The 19,103-nt window shown below is 41.1% G+C and overlaps 1 protein-coding gene across 4 annotated transcripts in view; it reads right to left on the bottom strand.

Moving 5' to 3' along the window:
• Positions 1 to 19,078, bottom strand: part of LOC113060093 (trafficking kinesin-binding protein 1-like) — a 48,785-nt gene extending 29,707 nt beyond the window's left edge. For 3 of the 4 annotated variants that reach the window (XM_026228914.1, XM_026228915.1, XM_026228920.1), the window contains exon 1: positions 3,353 to 3,478. In XM_026228914.1, the coding sequence (XP_026084699.1) occupies positions 3,353 to 3,356 (4 nt within the window). In that variant the 5' untranslated portion in view covers positions 3,357 to 3,478. Of the gene's footprint in view, positions 1 to 3,352; positions 3,479 to 18,902 lie in introns of those variants that run through there. The other variant, XM_026228919.1, reaches the window with a different exon arrangement.
• Between the last annotated feature and the right edge of the window lie 25 nt (positions 19,079 to 19,103).

Here is a 19,103-nt window from a genome sequence, read left to right as displayed (position 1 = left end):
CTGTTGCGCAAATAGAAACTGTGACTGACTCTGGGTAACTCATAGTAGCAACTTGAATACTACATGTAAGTTATTGTGTGAATGAAAAACACGTTAAAAATAAATACATAAAATAAAGTTAAATCAGATAAAACAAATGAAAATACAAATAGAACAGTTAAAGAACTCCAAAAAATGGAGAAACATTAGTCTGTGTTTTTAAGCAAGAATGTACATTAAAACAAGAAATAAAATAAGAAAACGTTCATTTTTAGCAACATAAAAAGCACTGCATGCCACAACATAAAACACTGGTTATAAGTGTAAAACATCAACATACAAATAATATATACTCAATATATTTCACATTTATTGCTAAATATTCCAAAAATAAAATGAAATAACTCTGACTTCTCTGATTTGTTGATCTCACTCAAGGATTGTGGGTATGTAGTTTTTTTGTCTGTAGTTTTTTAATTAAACATGATACTGCCACTGTACAAATCTCTGATCTAGTGTTAAGTCTTTCTTAAAGTTGATCTGTATCCAGTTATATGCAAGAATAATTTAGAAAACTAATATGATTGTAATTTCTTAATAGTCTTGTATGGTTCAGGCACTCTTCTCTACTCTAAGCTGGAAAGTATGAAGCCCCTGAAAGGAAAACTTACTCTGTAAATTCACATCTTTACAAGCGAGGTTAAAGGTCCTGTTTTTTTGTGCTTTTTTTTAAGCTTTGATTGTGTTTACAGTGTGCAATATAACATGTTCATGTTTCGCGTGTAAAAAAACACAGTATTTTCACACAATTCACCTATCTGTATACCGCTGTTTTCACTGTCATAAAAACGGGCTGATGACTTCCTTGTTCTATAAAGTCCCTCCTTCAGAAATACGTAACGAGTTCTGATTGTGCCAGCGGTTCCTGTGTTGTGATTCGACACCAGCTCAGAGCAGGCTGCCCTCCTGGTAGTGCGATTGGGCTAGATTTGAGAAGCAAGTGGGCAGGAGCATGTGCAGGAGATGTATTTATTATTTATTTTAGTGTTCCTGTAGCTCAACTGGTAGAGCACTGCGCTAGCAAGCAAGCAAGCGCAAGGTTGGGGGTTCGATTCCCCGGGAACACATGATATGTAAAAATTGATTGCCTGAATGCACTGTAAGTCGCTTTGGATAAAAGCGTCTGCTAAATGCATACATTTTTTAATTTTAATTTAATTTATAGTCACAAAAGCGTTTTTACTGACGAGATGCGCATGAAAATCACATTTGATTTTTTTGCACAGCCTAACCTCTAGTTAACAAAGCTAAACAGTGTTGCCCTTTGTGTAATAAGTTACATAAACTGTTAAACGCACCAACTTGAATAATAAAATACACTTAAGAATAAGAATAATCTTTGTGCAAATCCGACATTAAACTGATTGAGAAGCTGTCCTCAGCAAAATGTGCTAGTTTTACATTTGGAATTTAAATTTTCGGGAAGCGAGTTAAACATAAATTGTAACCATTAATCTCCAAGTACAGCGTCCCTTGGAAGCCCAAACAAAGGTGATTGGACTCTGAGATGAAAATAACAGCGTTTCAACACATGGCGACAGACACGAACGCAGCTCTTCCTTCTTCTCCGTCGGAGCGCAACAAGACCACGCCCCCTTTTTTGTGTATTCCTGTGGGCGGAGGTTAGTCAAAACCAACTGTTTTAGTGACATCATTACTGCAGGAACTAGAGGGATGTAGTCCAAACGGGTCGTTTTTTGTAGGCGAATTCTGTTAAATCAAATATGTCGCTTGGCATTGAACTTTGAGCTTTAGAATTTTACAGATATTATTTATACTCTACCAACAACATTACACACTAACTAAAGTTTAAAACATGGGATCATGAAGAACGGGACCTTTAAAACAGTCATTTTTAATTCTTTTTTCTGACAGATAAAAAATCTATTTTTTTAATAGCTATGGGGTGAAGGTTTCGGTTAGTTGAAATCTGACCAAAAAGCACTCTTTGTTGACTTGAGCCAACTGGATCAAAATCTCAGAGCAGGCCAAACAAAACCTGCATAGGACTTGAAATGAGTTGTAGTGCAAAAAAATTCACAGCAACACACACACACACACACACACACACACTGGGTTTTCATGTTTTATGGGGATTGTCCATAGTCATGATGTTTATGCTGTAAAAACTGTATATTCTATCCCCCAATCCTAAACCTGACCCTAAACCTAGGGGACAGCAATGTGTTGAAATACCGTGTCAAACTGTCCATCTGCTCTGGAAAGCAACTGCATGTGTGAGTGATTATTTCAGGCTTGTATTATACAACACTAGAGACAAAATCATGCTGCCCTTCCATTCTCCTTCACCATTAAAGACTCTGTTCCATCCAGAACACCAGCAAAAGTTCTATTACAGACACCCGATGAAATACACCAGTTTACTGAAAGTAACAGACCTAGGCATATTGTACTATATTCTCATTTAGAATTTCTACAGTTTGAAGTAGACAATAATACCTAAACCAGGTACCTAGATGTATGTACAGTGGGGCCCAACTTTCAAATGATCAATTTTATTGGAATAAATATACTATCAAAATGATCTCAGTATAATTTTACACACACATATACATGTAACATATACAGTATATATGTTACATGTATACATACATACATACACCAAGAACAGTGTTATGAAACTGGCTTGTACTAAAGTTGCACGTAGCAAGATTGTGTAAAAATTTGGGTCAAACCTAATGATAACATAATTGTATATATAGTATATCCAAAAAAGCTGTATGCATATTAAGCTTGTGTAAAAACGCAGCTCATCATGATTTGAGAATGACCCAAAGAGCATTTTGTGTTCCAATGGAAGCATGGAAATCTCACATTCTGTACCAAGTAGGCAACGTAGACAATGCTTCAAATGCTTGTTTTATTTTTACCCAAAACCTACATAGTTCTTAGCCAATTTGTCTTTTTTTATGTTTTTAATTTAGATTTGGAATCCAACTTTATGTGTGCATGATGGCAAGATGTTAAAATGAAAAAAAAAAAAAAAACTACAAACATCTGTCTGCGGGGAAACATACACAAAGAATCTCTAAGAAAAGGACTGAAACTTTCTAATCTAAAATAAATTAACCATAAATCATGAACTATAACATGAAGGCATAAAAAAAAAAACCCCACAATCTGCCAACTTACAAACTCAGTTACATGAACCCTAAAGACAACAACTTAGCCTTAACCCTGAAGCACAGAAGGTCATCTTCACAAAATCTCTGCCTACGGTTGGACACCGGCGGAAAAAAAAAGTCTGATAGTGAGCAAAAGTCCAGTGAGAGTGAAGAACAGCAGTACTCACTCATGGTGCTGCAGCCACGGGCTCTCTGTTCACTCTCCCAAACTTACATTTTCTTCTTCTTCAGGATTAGACAAGGCGTCGAGAGAACGAGTGGTTATGGGAGAAAGAGAGGGAGAGTGAAAAGACGAGGGAGGAGGCAGTGAGCAAACGCGGACACAGCCCAGCCATGTCTGGCATGCTGATGACATCAATCACATGGCCCCTCACTAAACATAGACTGAGATTCTCTCAGGCCAGTCAGCTTCAGTGCTCATTGTTCCTGTCCCCCTGACCCTGGATCAGTTTTTTATTTTTATTAAAAAACATATGTGACTTACAGTACTTCATGCAAAACGGGCTGCAGATCAGGGGTTTTAGGGGGCGTGTGTTAGGCAGGAAGTTAGACAGCCTCAGGGGAACTGGCTCAGAGATAAATCTAGTAGTTTAACAGCTGTTTAGCATGTCAGTGAGCATACGAAGGAAAGGAAGAGAAGCAACATAAATATCTCAAAAATGGTACATGCTTGAATCTACACAGTATTTTAGATGCAATATATATATATATATATATAAATAATACATTTAGGTCAAAAAGTCTGGAAACAGAATTCAAAATCCAATTCAATCCTAAAATCTAAAATAAACTGAGTATACATTACACTAATAATAATAATAAACAAATGTATTATGATTATTATAAAATACTCAAATAATATGCCATTAATTAACACAAATATTTAAACAATGAATATTTAAATATTTCTATAAGGAACCTAATGAAATTGAACTTGGCCTTAACCCTGAAGCACAGAGGGTAATCTGCAGTACACATAAAGTTATTCATATTATTATGATAATTATTATTATTAAACAAATTGTAAATAGTATATACAAATATAATATAATTTTAAGACATTTTTAACAAAACTGAAAATATAATAATAATAATAATAATAATAATAATAATGATAATAATAATAATAATAATAATAACACTTTACTCCAATAGTTATGCATATAACAGAAGCATCAGTATACAGGTATGGGAATCAATAGCATATGTATTCATGTAAAATGTAAAGTATATTTAACTTTACATTTTACATTTCTCATATAAATGTAATTTACAAATATAATATGTAAATGTGATTAAACAAAAAAAAAGAAAAACTTTTTTTTTTTTTTTTTTTTTTTGCAGATGAACTGTGGCAAAGTCTCACAGCAATTACTTTCCCGACTAGAACTTCTCTCCCTCTTTCTCTGTAGCACAAGTCAAACAGAGAATGTCAAGGTGGTTTAATGTCAGTGGCTGGTACTTTAGTTGGAACTCAAGTTCAGAGCGGGGTTGAACTTTTGGCCACAAGCTGCAGACAACTCGTGAACAGCTGAAAACACACAAACATTCACACACAACAGACAATAATCTAGATACAGATACAGTCAAGGTACAGTTTTTAGTTGACACTCTTATCAAGAGTAATTTCAAAAGCGCTTTAGCTTTGCATGTGACACAGTTAACAGATGGTAAGCAGTAGGCACAAAATTAAGAAAGTTACCTGATAGAGAACACCACCTGACAAAACTACACACCTATTAAACACTAAGTAATGACAGCAATTAAAAATTTCATTAGATGAACGAAGTCAAAACAGGACTTCCAATAGAGTCTACAATAGTTTGTATAATATCAAGTCTAGTAGAGTTGAAAGTGTTATGGTTATTTTCCTAATGTACCTGGTTATTTTCCTAATGCGTTCCCTATTTATTTGAGGACACAAAAGGCTTTCATGACTCAGCAGTAAGAACATGAGAAGACATGTGGGAAACGCCAACGTGCATCAGAACACATGCACAGATGACTGCCATGAGGAGATAAATGGGAATCTTTGGGAAAGAGCCAATCAGATGGCAGTCGACAGCTGCTGAAATGAAGTGTAATGCCATCTCACTGTAAATCTCAAATACTTTTGGAAGATTTGCCAATAAGATTGCAAGTTACTGAGTCGGGGCACAGGAATGAGCTGTTAGTACAGAGAGAACAATGTACAAATTTGTCCTGGGTCATACCTCAATCCAATTCCCCCCACTTTCTTATATGTAAATTAAGGCAAAAAAAAAAAAAAAAAAAAAAAAATTACCAGTATTGTGCTTCCCATTAAAGCACAGCCTTGACTAACCACACAAACAGTGGTTCATTACTATGACAACGGCAGTCAAACAATATTACTGTTTTGGGAATTATAATCTTTCCTGCGAGTCAGAACAGACAGTTTGACCTCAGTGACTGCATCAAAACTAAAGTTGACTATACAACTGTATTAATCCTCAAACACAAACTTGACCTTGAATGACTTGACCCAGACCAGACCTGTTTCTGAGGACAACAGTGGACCAAGTCAAAGCCTAAAGTAGTTAAGAGAAGTAAACAAACTAAAGAAGCATAAAAATGTGGTCAGGAGCAGAATTACTGGTGTCTGACATGTGAAGTTTTCCATTGCAACACTAATGATGGTGTTACTACATCAACATACAGACTGCTTGACAGGTTCCTTAAATGTTTCAACATCTCACAGCTATACATCATGTTACACAAGCCACACACTTGACATTCACATTCTAAAACACTGTGTGTTGATTTTTGATGATGTAATGTTTGAGATATTGTCAGAGCATATTTCTGAAAGTCTGATATTCAACAGCACATCAAGTATATTGTTTTAAAATATTAGATCTCAAAAGTTAGATTGACTATAAAGTAAGCTCCATTTTATGTGGAAGACCTTAGCAAATTGCCTGAACCACACATACACAAAACATGTAACTATTTAAACTCAATTTGAACTTTAATACTTCAATTTGAACTAGTTAATGAATATTTGTCAAAGTTCAAAAATGAAAGCCAGCTGAGAGATCAAATGCTAACCTGCTCTTCAGACATGTCTGCCTGCTGTATTTCACACAGTTACTAAAAGCAAACAAAAATAGTTACAGTGCTCAGTGTTTAAGAACTGCTGCAAAAAAAATGTGTGAAAATGCAATGCATCAGCCATCACCATTAACTCTGGACATCCACTAGATGGTGTCGTGTCTGGTCAGTTTAAAGAAAACTAGGTCAGATGACCTAAAGATTTACATAAGCTAATGAGTCTGTAACATTCCAACACTCTAACCAACATATTTTATCACATATGAAAGCAAAACTTTGAAAACACAATGCTGTGGGGTGGGGGTGGGCCAATTATCTCACTCACTCACCGTCAGCCGTGCCCTTCAGTTGAGGAAGGGCTGGTCACAAAATCCAAACCACACCAAACTCCCACATTTCCTCTAATCAATTAATTATCAGTCTAGCTGAAGACATTATTACTTACCTTATGAAGTATGTATATATAAAAAAGAAAGAAAGAAAGAATCAGAGCATCAGAGGTAAAAAAAATCCTGTTTAGTTTCTTGCACAGACCGATCATTTTGTGTCTTTACACATCAATGTTTCGTCACATGCCGCAGGGTTTAATTTGGTTTTGTTTATGTTTTAGCCACGATTCTCATTCACATCCATTATATGACTGACAGACTGCAACGGTTTGTTTTAAAAATCTCAGTTTGTGTTCTACCGAAGTAACAAAGTCACATACATCTTGGATGCCCTGGGGGTAAGCAGATGAATATAAAATTTTCATTTTTAGGTGAACTATCCCTTTAAAAACAGTGTTCCAGCGGATCCACAAAAAGTATTTAATTTAGTGGTATAATTTTTATCTGCAAATGTAAAAATCTAATTATGATTACAATAGTAACAACAAAACAAGTTCAAAATCTAAAGTCTTGGCAAATGGTATATATACTTTTTAGAAGGTAAAGCTTAGGAAGCCTCTCACTGTTTCATTAAAGACCATTTGTCAGGAGCAGGAAAAAATGGCAGCCTAGTATTTCCACTATGCAAATTCAGTCAACTGACAGTTTGCAATAACAGCAGAGGAAATCTCAGTTAAACCTTGAATGGATTAAATCAGAGTTAGTGATTACTGCTCAAGTACTCAACTTAAAACCAACGAACCAGTCCCAACTCATTTAATGTACAAAATGAAACTCGAATGTCAGGGATCTCACCATCTAAGTCTACATTAAGAATGCATTTTATAATTCATATTGATAAGCTGATATTTATTTTCATGTCATAGGAGCATACTGGCAAATGCATGAACTCAGTATGCATGAAATAGCATTTCACCCCCCCCCCCCTTTAAACAATTGTCTAAATAAAGATATCTTCCTACATATATATATATATATATATATATATATATAGTTTTTTTTTCCCATCATCATCATCAAATAATATATAAATAATAATATAACCCATTTGGTACTGATATATTTTTCAACTTCAAAATATAATGTCCATCATACAGTTACATTAAATGCTTCATTCTTCTAGAATATTAAGGTGATTTCACAGTGCATGACTGAACTGTGGGATCAGCTATTAACAATAAGACAGGGTACAACCCAAAACAAATTAGAACTGATCCGAGGTCTCTTTCCCACCCTGCCTTTCTATACTCTAACTAAGGAAGTGACCAAAAACAGTCATCTTGCATCTAAATTCTCATCACACATAATTATAGTAGGGTTACACAGCTACAAACCCTTAAAAACCGAGCAGAGAAAATTTATGAGAGCCTCTTTGTCAAGGGCTCCAGGAGACGACTACGGCAGCTTAAAACTGGTGCCAAAAATTCTGTTACATTTGCCAATGACGTTAAATCTATCTCCAATGAATGGAATGAAAGCAGTTGGATGTGCAGTCCTATTTAAATGCACTGCTGTGCTATTGTCCATATATCCACAGTATAACACACACACGCGCACACACACACACACACACACACAAACACAGACACCTTTTTAACTTTTTATGAAAAAATGAATGCGTTGCACACCGTGCGCATTGCACCACATCGCTTCCATTATCCCTGGCACACGTCTTCATATAAAATAACGAGCTTGAGTGTGCAAAACCAATTTGTGAACAGCCCCTAAGTTTGCACCTGTGGACTTGCTTCATCTAGAGTTTAATGACAGAACTTTAGATTAAAAATTTGTGGAAGATAATTTTAACTAATTTAGAAAAAAAATAATCCAACAACAGCTAATTATTAATGACAAAATAATTATAAATACATATTAAAATTGCATGTAGCTTGGCTTTAAAAAATCGTCAAGAGAAAAGTTACTAATGAAGGGGAAAAAAAACACAATAAGAATGTGACGATCGTGACCCAGTGAAACACAGGGAAAGATAGATCCAATAGCAGTATGTTCTTTATTGGGGTAATCCAAATCGTAATCCAAACAAGCCAGAGTCCCACATAGGAGATGGAAGGATATGAAACTGGAGCGACGACAGTGAAGGACGAGAGAGGACCAGGCCTGGGCTTTTAGTTGTGTTTGGTTTTTATTTGTGCGCATCAGTCATCTGTGAGGGGCTGATGCACTGTTTTGTGTTTATTTTGAATTATTAAAATGATGTTTGATTGTCTGCCGGTTCCCGCCTCCTTCATCCCGATGATTAGGAAGTTTTTATTATTACAGAGTGCAATTACTGTGATGAAGGGACAAGGCTAGTGGGAATTGTAGTGCCTACGGTGAGGTGCCTAAGGGGAAGTGAGCCCACTAGTGGACACCAAGGGAAACAGAGACCAGACAGCGTGACATTACCCCCTCCTCCACGGAGCAGCTACCAGATGCTCCACCTAAACCCAAGAAGAAACCAAGAGGGAGGTGGAGCGGTGGAGGACCAGGGGAAGGAACGGAGGGCCAGGTAAAATGGGGAAACAGAGACAAGAGCACTAGATAAAATGAGGAAACAAAGACAAGAGGACCAGGTAAAATTGGGAAACAGGGACAAGAAGTGCTAACACAAAAACAAGGAGCCCAGGAGGGAGGTGGACTGGCTGAGGATCAGGGGGAGAGACGGAGGGCCAGGTCCTTAGAGGGAAACAGAAAGAAAGACAAAGACAAGAAACCCAGGAGGGAGGTGGACCGGCGGAGGATCAGGGGGAGGGACGGAGGGCCAGGTCCATAGATGGAAACAGACAGAAGAGAAACAAAACAACAACAAAACACAAGTCCAGGAAGGGCATAACGTGAAGCCCACCAGGGTGGAGCAGAAGACCACCACTTCCATGCGGTCAACAGAAGCCCACCAGGGCGGCGCAGAAGACCACCACATCTGTCTGAAGCAGAGAACATGAACAAGTTAAGGTTAAGAGTAGCCTCTGTGGCCACAATCAGTTGAGCGCTCAGAGTTCGGCTGAGACGTGACGAGGCTCTGGAAGTTCCGCAGAGGTGAGGAGAGACTCTGGTAGTTCAGCCGAGACGAGGAGAGGCTCTAGTTGTTCAGCAGAGACGTGGAGAGGCTCTGGTAGTTCAGCAGAGACGTGGAGAGGCTCTGGTAGTCTCTCTTCCGTGGTGTTTAAACTGGATTCAAGAAGATCAATGCTGACTTGACTCTGCTCATTAAGATCAATGCTGACTTGACTCTGCTCATTAAGATCATTGGTGACTTGCATTTGTTCATGAAGATTATTGGTGACTTGCCTTTGCCCATGAAGATGGTCGGAGACTTGACCTTGCCCATGAAGATCACTGGTGACTTGACTTTGTTCATGAAGAATACTGGTGACTGGAGTTTGTCCATGAATTTCACCAGTGACTTGGCTTGACTCCGGAGTGTCAACGGTGGCAAGCCATGACTCTGGAAGGTCAACGGTGACTAGCCCTGACTTTGGAAGGTCAACGGTGACTAGCTCTGACTCTGTAAGGTCAACGGTGACTAGCCCTGGCTCTGGAAGGTCAACGGTGACTAGCCCTGACTCTGGAAGGTCAACGGTGACTAGCCCTGGCTCTGGAAGGTCAACGGTGACTAGCCCTGACTCTGGAAGGTCAACGGTGACTAACCCTGACTCTGGAAGGTCAACGGTGACTAACCCTGACTCTGGAGTGTCCACGGGTACCTGACTCGACTCTGGAGGGTCCACGGGAACCTGACTCGACTCTGGAGGGTCAACGGGAACCTGACTCGACTCTGGAGGGTCAACGGGAACCTGACTCGACTCTGGAGGGTCAACGGGAACCTGACTCGACTCTCGAGGGTCAACGGGAACCTGACTAGAGGGTCAACTGTGGCTGTCATTCTGTGCAGAGGCACTGGACAAGCAGCCATCTTGTGCCATGACTCTGGACTGGCGGCCATCTTGTGCAGCGGCGTGGATTGACCACTCACTCCTCCAGTATGTTCTTTACTGGGGTAATCCAAATCGTAATCAAAACAAGTCGGGGTCAAAACCAGAAAACAATCCAAATAAACAAACAAAGGAAGGGACAGGAAGAGGAACAGGAACGGGAACTTGGAATACGAGGAACTCGGAAGACGAGAGGACTGGGTACGGACGTAAATGGAAGGAAATGACTCCATGCAGACAACAGGAAAAGACTGGTTAATATAGGGAGGCTAATGACTAATAAGTTGAGGCACCTGGTGCAATTAGCAGGAGTGCAATTACTGTGATGAAGGGACAAGGCTAGTGGGAATTGTAGTGCCTACGGTCAGGTGTCTAAGGGGAAGTGAGCCCACTAGTGGACACCCAGGGAAACAGAGACCAGACAGCATGACAAAGAATTAATAAGAAGTGGCAGGTCTTTTAATCTGCATTTACACTCCAAGAATTAATGCACAGATCTTTTTTGATATAACAGATTTATTTCTTGTCACATTTACATTTAGTCATTAGTCATCAGACCAACGAGAGAACAACAACAGTATACAAGTGCCATGACAAGTCTCAGTTAGTCTAGCACAGAAACCATAGCAAGTTTTTTTTTCTTTTTTTTTATATAGGATAGACAAGAAAAGGTAAGTGCTAGTTTTAGTTGGTCATGTGCTGGCAAAAAAGAAGAGTCTTTAGATGTTTTTTTGAAAATGAGTAAAGATTAAGCTGTTCGAATTGAGATTGGGAGGTCATTCCACCAGCTGAGCACAGTCCAGAATAAGGCACATGAGAGTGATTTTGAACGTCTTTGGGATGACACCACAAGGCATCGTTCACTTGAAGAACGCAAGTTTTTGGAGGGCGCATAAGTTTGAACTAGTGAGTTTAGGTATATTGGTGCTGCACCAGTGGTCTTCTTGTAGCCAACCAGTACCTTGAATTTGATGCGAGTGGCTACTGGTAGCCAGTGTAACCTGATGAGGAAAGGAGTAATGTGAGCTTTTTTTGGCTCATTGAAGACAACCCTCGTTGCTGCATTCTGGATCAGTTGCAGAAGCTTAATAGTACATGCTGGAAGCCCCGCCAGGAGAGCATTACAATAGTCCAGTCTAGAGAGAACAAGAGCTTGGACAGGAAGTTGTGTGGCTTGCTCTGACAGGAAGGGTCTAATCTTCCTAATGTTGTATACGGCAAATCTGCAGGACCGGGTCGTTGTAGCAATATTGTCTGTGAAGCTTAACTGATGATCAATCACAACTCCTAGGTTTCTGGTTGTCCTGGAAGGAGTTATAGTTGATTAACCCTGCTGTATAGAGTAGTTGTGATGAAACGATGGGTTAGCTGGAGCCACCAGCAGTTCTGTCTTAGTAAGGTTGAGCTGAAGGTGATTGTCATTCATCCAGCTAGAAATGTCACCCAAACAGGCTGCAATTGCGAGCAGCTACCATCAGGTCATCTGGTTGGAATGCGAAGTAGAACTGAGTGTCATCAGCATTGCAGTGATAGGAAAAGCCATGCTTCTGAATGACAGATTCTAATGACGTCATGTAGATGGAGAAGAGAAGTGGTCCAGGTACTGAGCCTTGAGGAACCCCAGTAGCAAGAAGTTGTAACTTAGAAACTTCACCCCTCCAAGACACCCTGAAGGATCTATCTGAGAGGCAGGACTTAAACCTCAGGAGTGTGGTTCCAGAGATGTCCTTCTTTCTGAGGGTGGACAGTAGAATTTGGTGATTAACGGTGTCAAAAGCACCAGACAGATCCAGCAAGATGAGTACTGAGGATTTGGAAGCTGCTCTTGCCTGTTGCATGGCTTCAGTAACCGAGTGTCATGATTCTGCCCTCGTGTCCTTGATTTTTCCTAGTCTTGAGGCAGGATCATGGCAGACCCATGTTTTGTCTACAAGCGCATGGCCTTGTCTTTGGGCCATGTGCTTGTGTTGTCTTGTTCCCTTGCCCCGCCCCCCTTGTCATCCTAGTCGTGTCGTGATTGTCCTATCTGTAACACCTGCCGTGTCTTGATTAGTTCCCCTATTTAGATCTCCTAGTGTGCTCTGTCTTGCGTCGGTTCATTGTACTACTTGTGTTACTTATGTGTTTCTCAGATGTGTTCTACTTATGTGATCGTGTGTGAGATTGTGCTGTACCCTCTGAAGTCCTTGTATTACCGTGAGTGTTTGTAGTTAGTGTCAAGAGTTTGTTTGTCTTATCAATCCTGCCCTGTTAAGTTGTTTAGTTCCTGCCCTAGCTGTTGTTTTCCCCCTCGTGGGTTTTGTTTTCCCCTTTTTGTAATAAACCCTTTGTTTGAGAATCCCTGTCTGCACCTGAGTTCCTCCCTTACCAAGAACCTGACAGAATGAACCGACCACCAAGGAACTCAGCAGACAGGAGGCAATGCTGGATGGCATCAGCCAGCCAGCGAGATTGTTTTGAGGGCTCTCGCCTTGTGGTGTTCCGGGGGACCAGGGGAGGTCGTTCCGGAGTGAGCGGGCGAGAGGAGGAGCCCCAGAGGTCCCCACCTACCCAGCTGCCGGCGATCCCGGAGGGTCGTGTCCTGGCCGTGGCAACCCTGGGGGGTCAGGCAAGCCCCTCCCGGAGTCCTGAGGTGCCCTCCTCAGCCAGCAGTCTCCCCATGAAACGAGGGAGACGGTTTTCATGGGAGTCGGCTTCAGAGTCTTCGGCGTCCGAGTCTGCCCTGTCCGAGACCAAACTCCCCCAACCCGCCTCTGACCCAGCTGTAGCCTCTGCACCGCGCCCGAGGAGGAAGAGGAAGAAGAAGGGGCCTGCCGGTCCTGTGACCCTGTCTCCTCCCGAGTCAGCAGCGGTGAGCGTGCCTGAGCCAGCAGCGGAGAGAGCTGGCGTGCCCGTGCCAGCAGCGGAGAGAGCTGGCGTGCCCGTGCCAGCAGCGGAGCGAGCTGGCGTGCCCGTGCCAGCAGCGGTGAGCGCTGGCGTGCCCGTGCCAGCAGCGGAGAACGCTGGCGTGCCCGTGCCAGCAGCGGTGAGCGCTGGCGTGCCCGACCCAGCAGCGGTGAGCTTGCCCGAGCCAGCAGCGGAGAGCGCTGGCGTGCCCGAGCCAGCAGCAGTGAGCGTGCCCGAGCCAGCAGCAGTGAGCGTGCCCGAGCCAGCAGCAGTGAGCGTGCCCGAGCCAGCAGCAGTGAGCGTGTCCGAGTCAGCAGCGGTGAGCGCTAGCGTGCCCGAGCCGGGAAAGAAAGCTGTATGCAAGTCGGCAGTCGTGAGAGCGGAGGAGAGAGCCGCGGCCGACTCTGCAGCAAAGACTCTTGTACAGTCGGTTTCATCTCATAAGGAGATGCCAATTGTCCTAGCTGCTAAAGCATTTTCTGATTATTTGTCCCGTCTTGTCCAAATTTTAGAAATCCCCGTCAGTCCTGTCTTGTCCCCTGACCCTGTCCCCAGAAGTCCTAAGTGTCCAGCCGTTGTCTCCCCGTGTCCTGTTGATGTGGCCCCGTGTCCTGTTGATGTCTCCCCGTGTCCTGTTGATGTGGCCCCGTGTCCTGTTGATGTCTCCCCGTGTCCCGTTAATGTCTCCCCGTGTCCCGTAGATGTCGTCTCCCCGTGTCCCGTGAGTGTAGCCCCGTGTCCTGCTGATGTAGTCATGTGTCCTGTTGTCCCCCCGTGTCCAGTAGATGTTGTCCCCCCGTGTCCAGTAGATGTCGTCTCCCCGTGTCCCGTAAGTCTTGCCCCGGGTCCCGTAAGTGTTGCCCCGCGTCCCTTGTCTGCTCCCGTCATGTCCCCGGTCAGTTGTCCCGAGACCCCTCCCCGCCCCTCACCACCCAGACCTGCCCGTACCCCCCGTCGTCAGCCTTTGTCCTGTCCTCCTAAGATTCCTACCCCTCCCACCCGCCCTGGTCTGTCCCCCATGAACTTTGTGGTCCCGCCCCCTCCCCTTCCCTGTTTGTTTTTTTTGATTTGTCACCCCAACCCTGCCGTTGTGTATTCATGTTTGCCCTTGTTGTTGTTCGTCATGTCTTGTTGGTTTGTGTCCGTGTCCCAGTCTGTCATGTCAGTCATGTCCCGTGTCTGATGTTCCCTTGAGGAGCGTCTGGAAGCCGCTCCTTAAGGGAGGGGTTCTGTCATGATTCTGCCCTCGTGTCCTTGATTTTTCCTAGTCTTGAGGCAGGATCATGGCAGACCCATGTTTTGTCTACAAGCGCATGGCCTTGTCTTTGGGCCATGTGCTTGTGTTGTCTTGTTCCCTTGCCCCGCCCCCCTTGTCATCCTAGTCGTGTCGTGATTGTCCTATCTGTAACACCTGCCGTGTCTTGATTAGTTCCCCTATTTAGATCTCCTAGTGTGCTCTGTCTTGCGTCGGTTCATTGTACTACTTGTGTTACTTATGTGTTTCTCAGATGTGTTCTACTTATGTGATCGTGTGTGAGATTGTGCTGTACCCTCTGAAGTCCTTGTATTACCGTGAGTGTTTGTAGTTAGTGTCAAGAGTTTGTTTGTCTTATCAATCCTGCCCTGTTAAGTTGTTTAGTTCCTGCCCTAGCTGTTGTTTTCCCCCTCGTGGGTTTTGTTTTCCCCTTTTTGTAATAAACCCTTTGTTTGAGAATCCCTGTCTGCACCTGAGTTCCTCCCTTACCAAGAACCTGACACCGAGAGCAGGGCAGTCTCAGTTAAGTGCACATCCATTGCTTTGGTTATCAATTATCACCCGTTTGGATCCAATTCCTAATTTAAAGGGGTTGTGCATTTGTTTCTTTTTTTCTTTTGTACTGTTCTCAGAAGTCAATTTCTAATGTTATCAAGATCTTAACATTAGGAAAGAGTGGAAAGAGTGGAAAGAGCAGACCGCATCAGTAAGAACTTGCTCCATTGTTTTATTTTGTACTGTTCTCAGAGGTCCACTTATGATGAAACGCTCTGTTTGAATAGACGTGGCAGATTGTAGACTTGGAAGTAAATGCCCACTGCTATGATTAACAGTCGTTTATGTTTGACAGTCCATGTCCTTCATAAATGGACACTGCTGTGATTAAGGTTAAAAACGCATAAATACTTACTATATATCAAATGATCAGTGATACCAGACAAAGCAATAGAGACCATATAATAAAAACAATTACTCACACTTGTGTATTGCGACATTACTGTCGGATCCAATATAGTCAGCACAGCATCATCTTTTTGTTTCAATCTTTCTGAAAATCCTGTGTCGAATTTTGCCTTGTTTGTAAACAAATCCGCAGTAAATGAAGTAAACAAAGGACCAAGTTCTTACTGACGTGGATTGGAACTTCATTAAAAATAAATGTAAATCCACTCTTTCCCAATGTTGGGATCAGAAGGAAGGAAATGCAGACATTTTTCCCCCACAATTTGCCACTGTACAGCGTCTTGTTGTCTTCAGATCCATCTTTATCTTTTAGTTTCTGGGTAGACCTGGATTTGCCGCCCTCATTGTTTATTTACTGCAGGCACAAATTGGTGGATGGGGCTAAACAGGCAGTGATGTAGAAGCAGGCGTTGATCTTCTGTGGAGGTGGTGTTTAGCTACACTATTAAGTCATAACGTGGCACATTCCACAACCTGTTGTTTTTGCAGACAGGCTTCAATTTAAGCTGTTTTTAGACTAACGAGAAAGTTTTGAGTTCTGAAACATACAGGATGTTTTATAGTATAATGATCTCTTATCTGTCAAAATATAAAGGGAATTATTTACAGAATTTTATAAAATATACTTGTTGGTTATTATGAAAGGATTCACAATCATGCAGAACTCATGCTAAAAAACAAAACAAAAAGAAAAACAGAGAATGATGACACCTCTGATTGGCCATTGCATTCATGCACTCAATTGGCTAGAATGCTCAGTGCTTGGTACAGTACAGCTAACACGGAGTCAGAACGGTCTACATCAGGGATGTAAATTTTAACCAGTTAACCAACCATTAAGAATTTTGACCGATTAATACAATCAGCTAAACAGTATACGAAGTTATTTATTTATTTTCAGTAATTTACTAAATATTAAAAAATGTTTGTTGTATTGTTAAAATAGGCTATGCTATGCGTAGGCTATGCTATGCGCATTTTATTTCATTTAGAAATTGGCCTAATGCCAATGCGAAATGTTTACAAACATTATAATAAACACTGTAAACATAGCTATGCTATTTTAGTTCACCTCACTCCACAACAAATCCTTTCAATTAACAGTAGCCTATTTAAAAAAGAACAAGAACTAAAACATAGCCTATAAGACGTTACAGCAACATAAATGACAAGCCAAAACGAATTTATATAGGCTAAAACGAAACTGAAACCAGCGTTGGGTCTCTCATTCAACACAAAATCAAATTATAGCCTACTTCACTCACATTCCAATATCCAAGTAAAACTCAATGTTTTGCATAACATCATGGCGTTACGGTGATAACACTTAACAGCACAGATTTTATTACATATTTAAACTGAGCTGTGTTTTTTTTTTTATTATTCCATATGTTTGAATGACTGTATTTTATTATGGTAACCAACCGGCGGGATTGTCAACTTTGTGCACACATGCAGCGCCAACGCAATCACTTTTTTTTTCCTAACAGTGGAAGCAACTTCTCCATTTAGTCATAAAGATAATCAGAATTGTAAATGGTTTGCCTTTATTTGTATACATTCACAATTAAAACAAATCTTTGTGCATAAAATAAGCCTAGAGAAAAATAGGATGCCGCTTTCTGCCGTCTGTGTCCTTTCACACAGCACAAAAATGAAGCGGAATTGCGAAACCATTTTTCGTCTGAAAAATTCATTTCTCGTATAGGCCTATTTATTCACTATATATACCCTAGCTTTATTATGTTTTTCTCTGCTCACAGAAGCGCTGCAGGTGCGTGATGCGAAATGAAGACCATGTGAATCCTCATATTATGTTCTTTGTTGCTTTTTGTACATATAAAATGAATCCCCGGGAAACAAATGTTAGTATTTTTAAAGGGTCACAGACACTTATCCTTTCTAATTTAATTCAATTCTAATTTAAAATAATATTTTCGGTTAATGGTTAATAATCGGTTAGTGAGCGTCAGTTGTCGGTTTTGGAAAAATAACCAAAATGAACGTCCACATTCTGCATATCATCACTGTAATCATATCATCATTGTAATCACCTGACCTGAGCACCTCTACAACACTGGAACAAAGAGCCACAATTCCAGCCAGACAACAGCTATTTTCAGCACTGTAAGTGGAAAACCTCTGACTCTGAGAGAGAGAGAGAGTTAGTGGGTCAGATCTTTCCAAACGTATGACCAAGGAGAAAAGGGTTTATGTCAGAGAAAATATTTAGAAGTCTTTTACTGCTGACCCAGATCAGTTGAATGTGTCACATAATAATAATAATCAAGATGATCAAAACAGAATCCAGCACTGATGCTAAAGAAACATGAGACTAACGACAGCACAGGTCAGGGATCAGTGTTGGCTCAGAATCGTGCAGCACAGATAATAAAGTTTATGACTCTTGAAGAGACCTAGATTCATAAATAATAGAGCTGTGTGTGTTTGGGTGTGTGTGTGTAGGCTGTCCATACAGCAATAATCATGCTGAAAAACTGAGGGGAGTGACTTTGTCTTTCAGAACGTCTTATTAGATGCAACAGGTTACTCTTCAGTAAGAAGTCATTTTTCATTTCTCACTTTTTTCAAAAGTTATGTATATGCTTGTACAAAACTTTTTTCCATTTCTCACGTTTTCAGAACTTTTTTCATTTGTGTGTGTGTGTGTGTGTGTGTGTGTGTGTGTGTGTGTGTGTGTGTGTGTGTGTGTGTGAATAATTAGCATGGGGCAATTTAATCAAAAATGGTCTTACTTCATAAACGGGCCAAAAAAAATAAAAATCATATTGAAATATTATTTCCCTCGCCAAACAACTGCTGGTAGCCGTTGACTTCCATAGTATTTATTTCCACACTATAGAAGTCAATGACTACCAGCAGTGGCTACCATTGTTTTGTGTTCATATAAATTTGGATCTTGAGTGTGAATAAATGATGAACATTTTCAATTTTGGGTGAACTATCCCATTAAGTAATTTACATTAGGACTTAATTCATCTAAAATAATATTTTTCGATAAATGTGAAATAATTTTCACACTTCATTTTGATTAGGAAAAACAAACAAACAAATAAAAACAAAACAAAGTTTGCAGTAATGGACACAGATCTATGATATACCCAATATATAACCACTGATGCCATGACGGTAACCATGTCAACCCACAGCAATGACCCCATGCAGTTTCACAGTCCAGCTGGACTTTGCACACTCTTACCTGTGATGGTTTCTGCATCCCTGCAATTCCTGGAAGCATAATTGGCAGTGGCCTCGCTTACATACTCCTCCTCCTGGTGGTCTGGAGCAGTGGTGTGTGTGTTCCAGAGGGGCTGGCAGTGAGGATGAGGGTTCCTGGGGGAGAGCGGGATGGGCAGGGCTGAGGCTGAGGCTGAGGCTCTGGCAGTCGGGGGCGATGCGG

Source organism: Carassius auratus, chromosome 41 (genome assembly GCF_003368295.1).
Source record: "Carassius auratus strain Wakin chromosome 41, ASM336829v1, whole genome shotgun sequence".
Lineage (NCBI taxonomy): Eukaryota > Metazoa > Chordata > Actinopteri > Cypriniformes > Cyprinidae > Carassius > Carassius auratus.
This window is presented reverse-complemented; position numbering and strand designations above follow the sequence as displayed.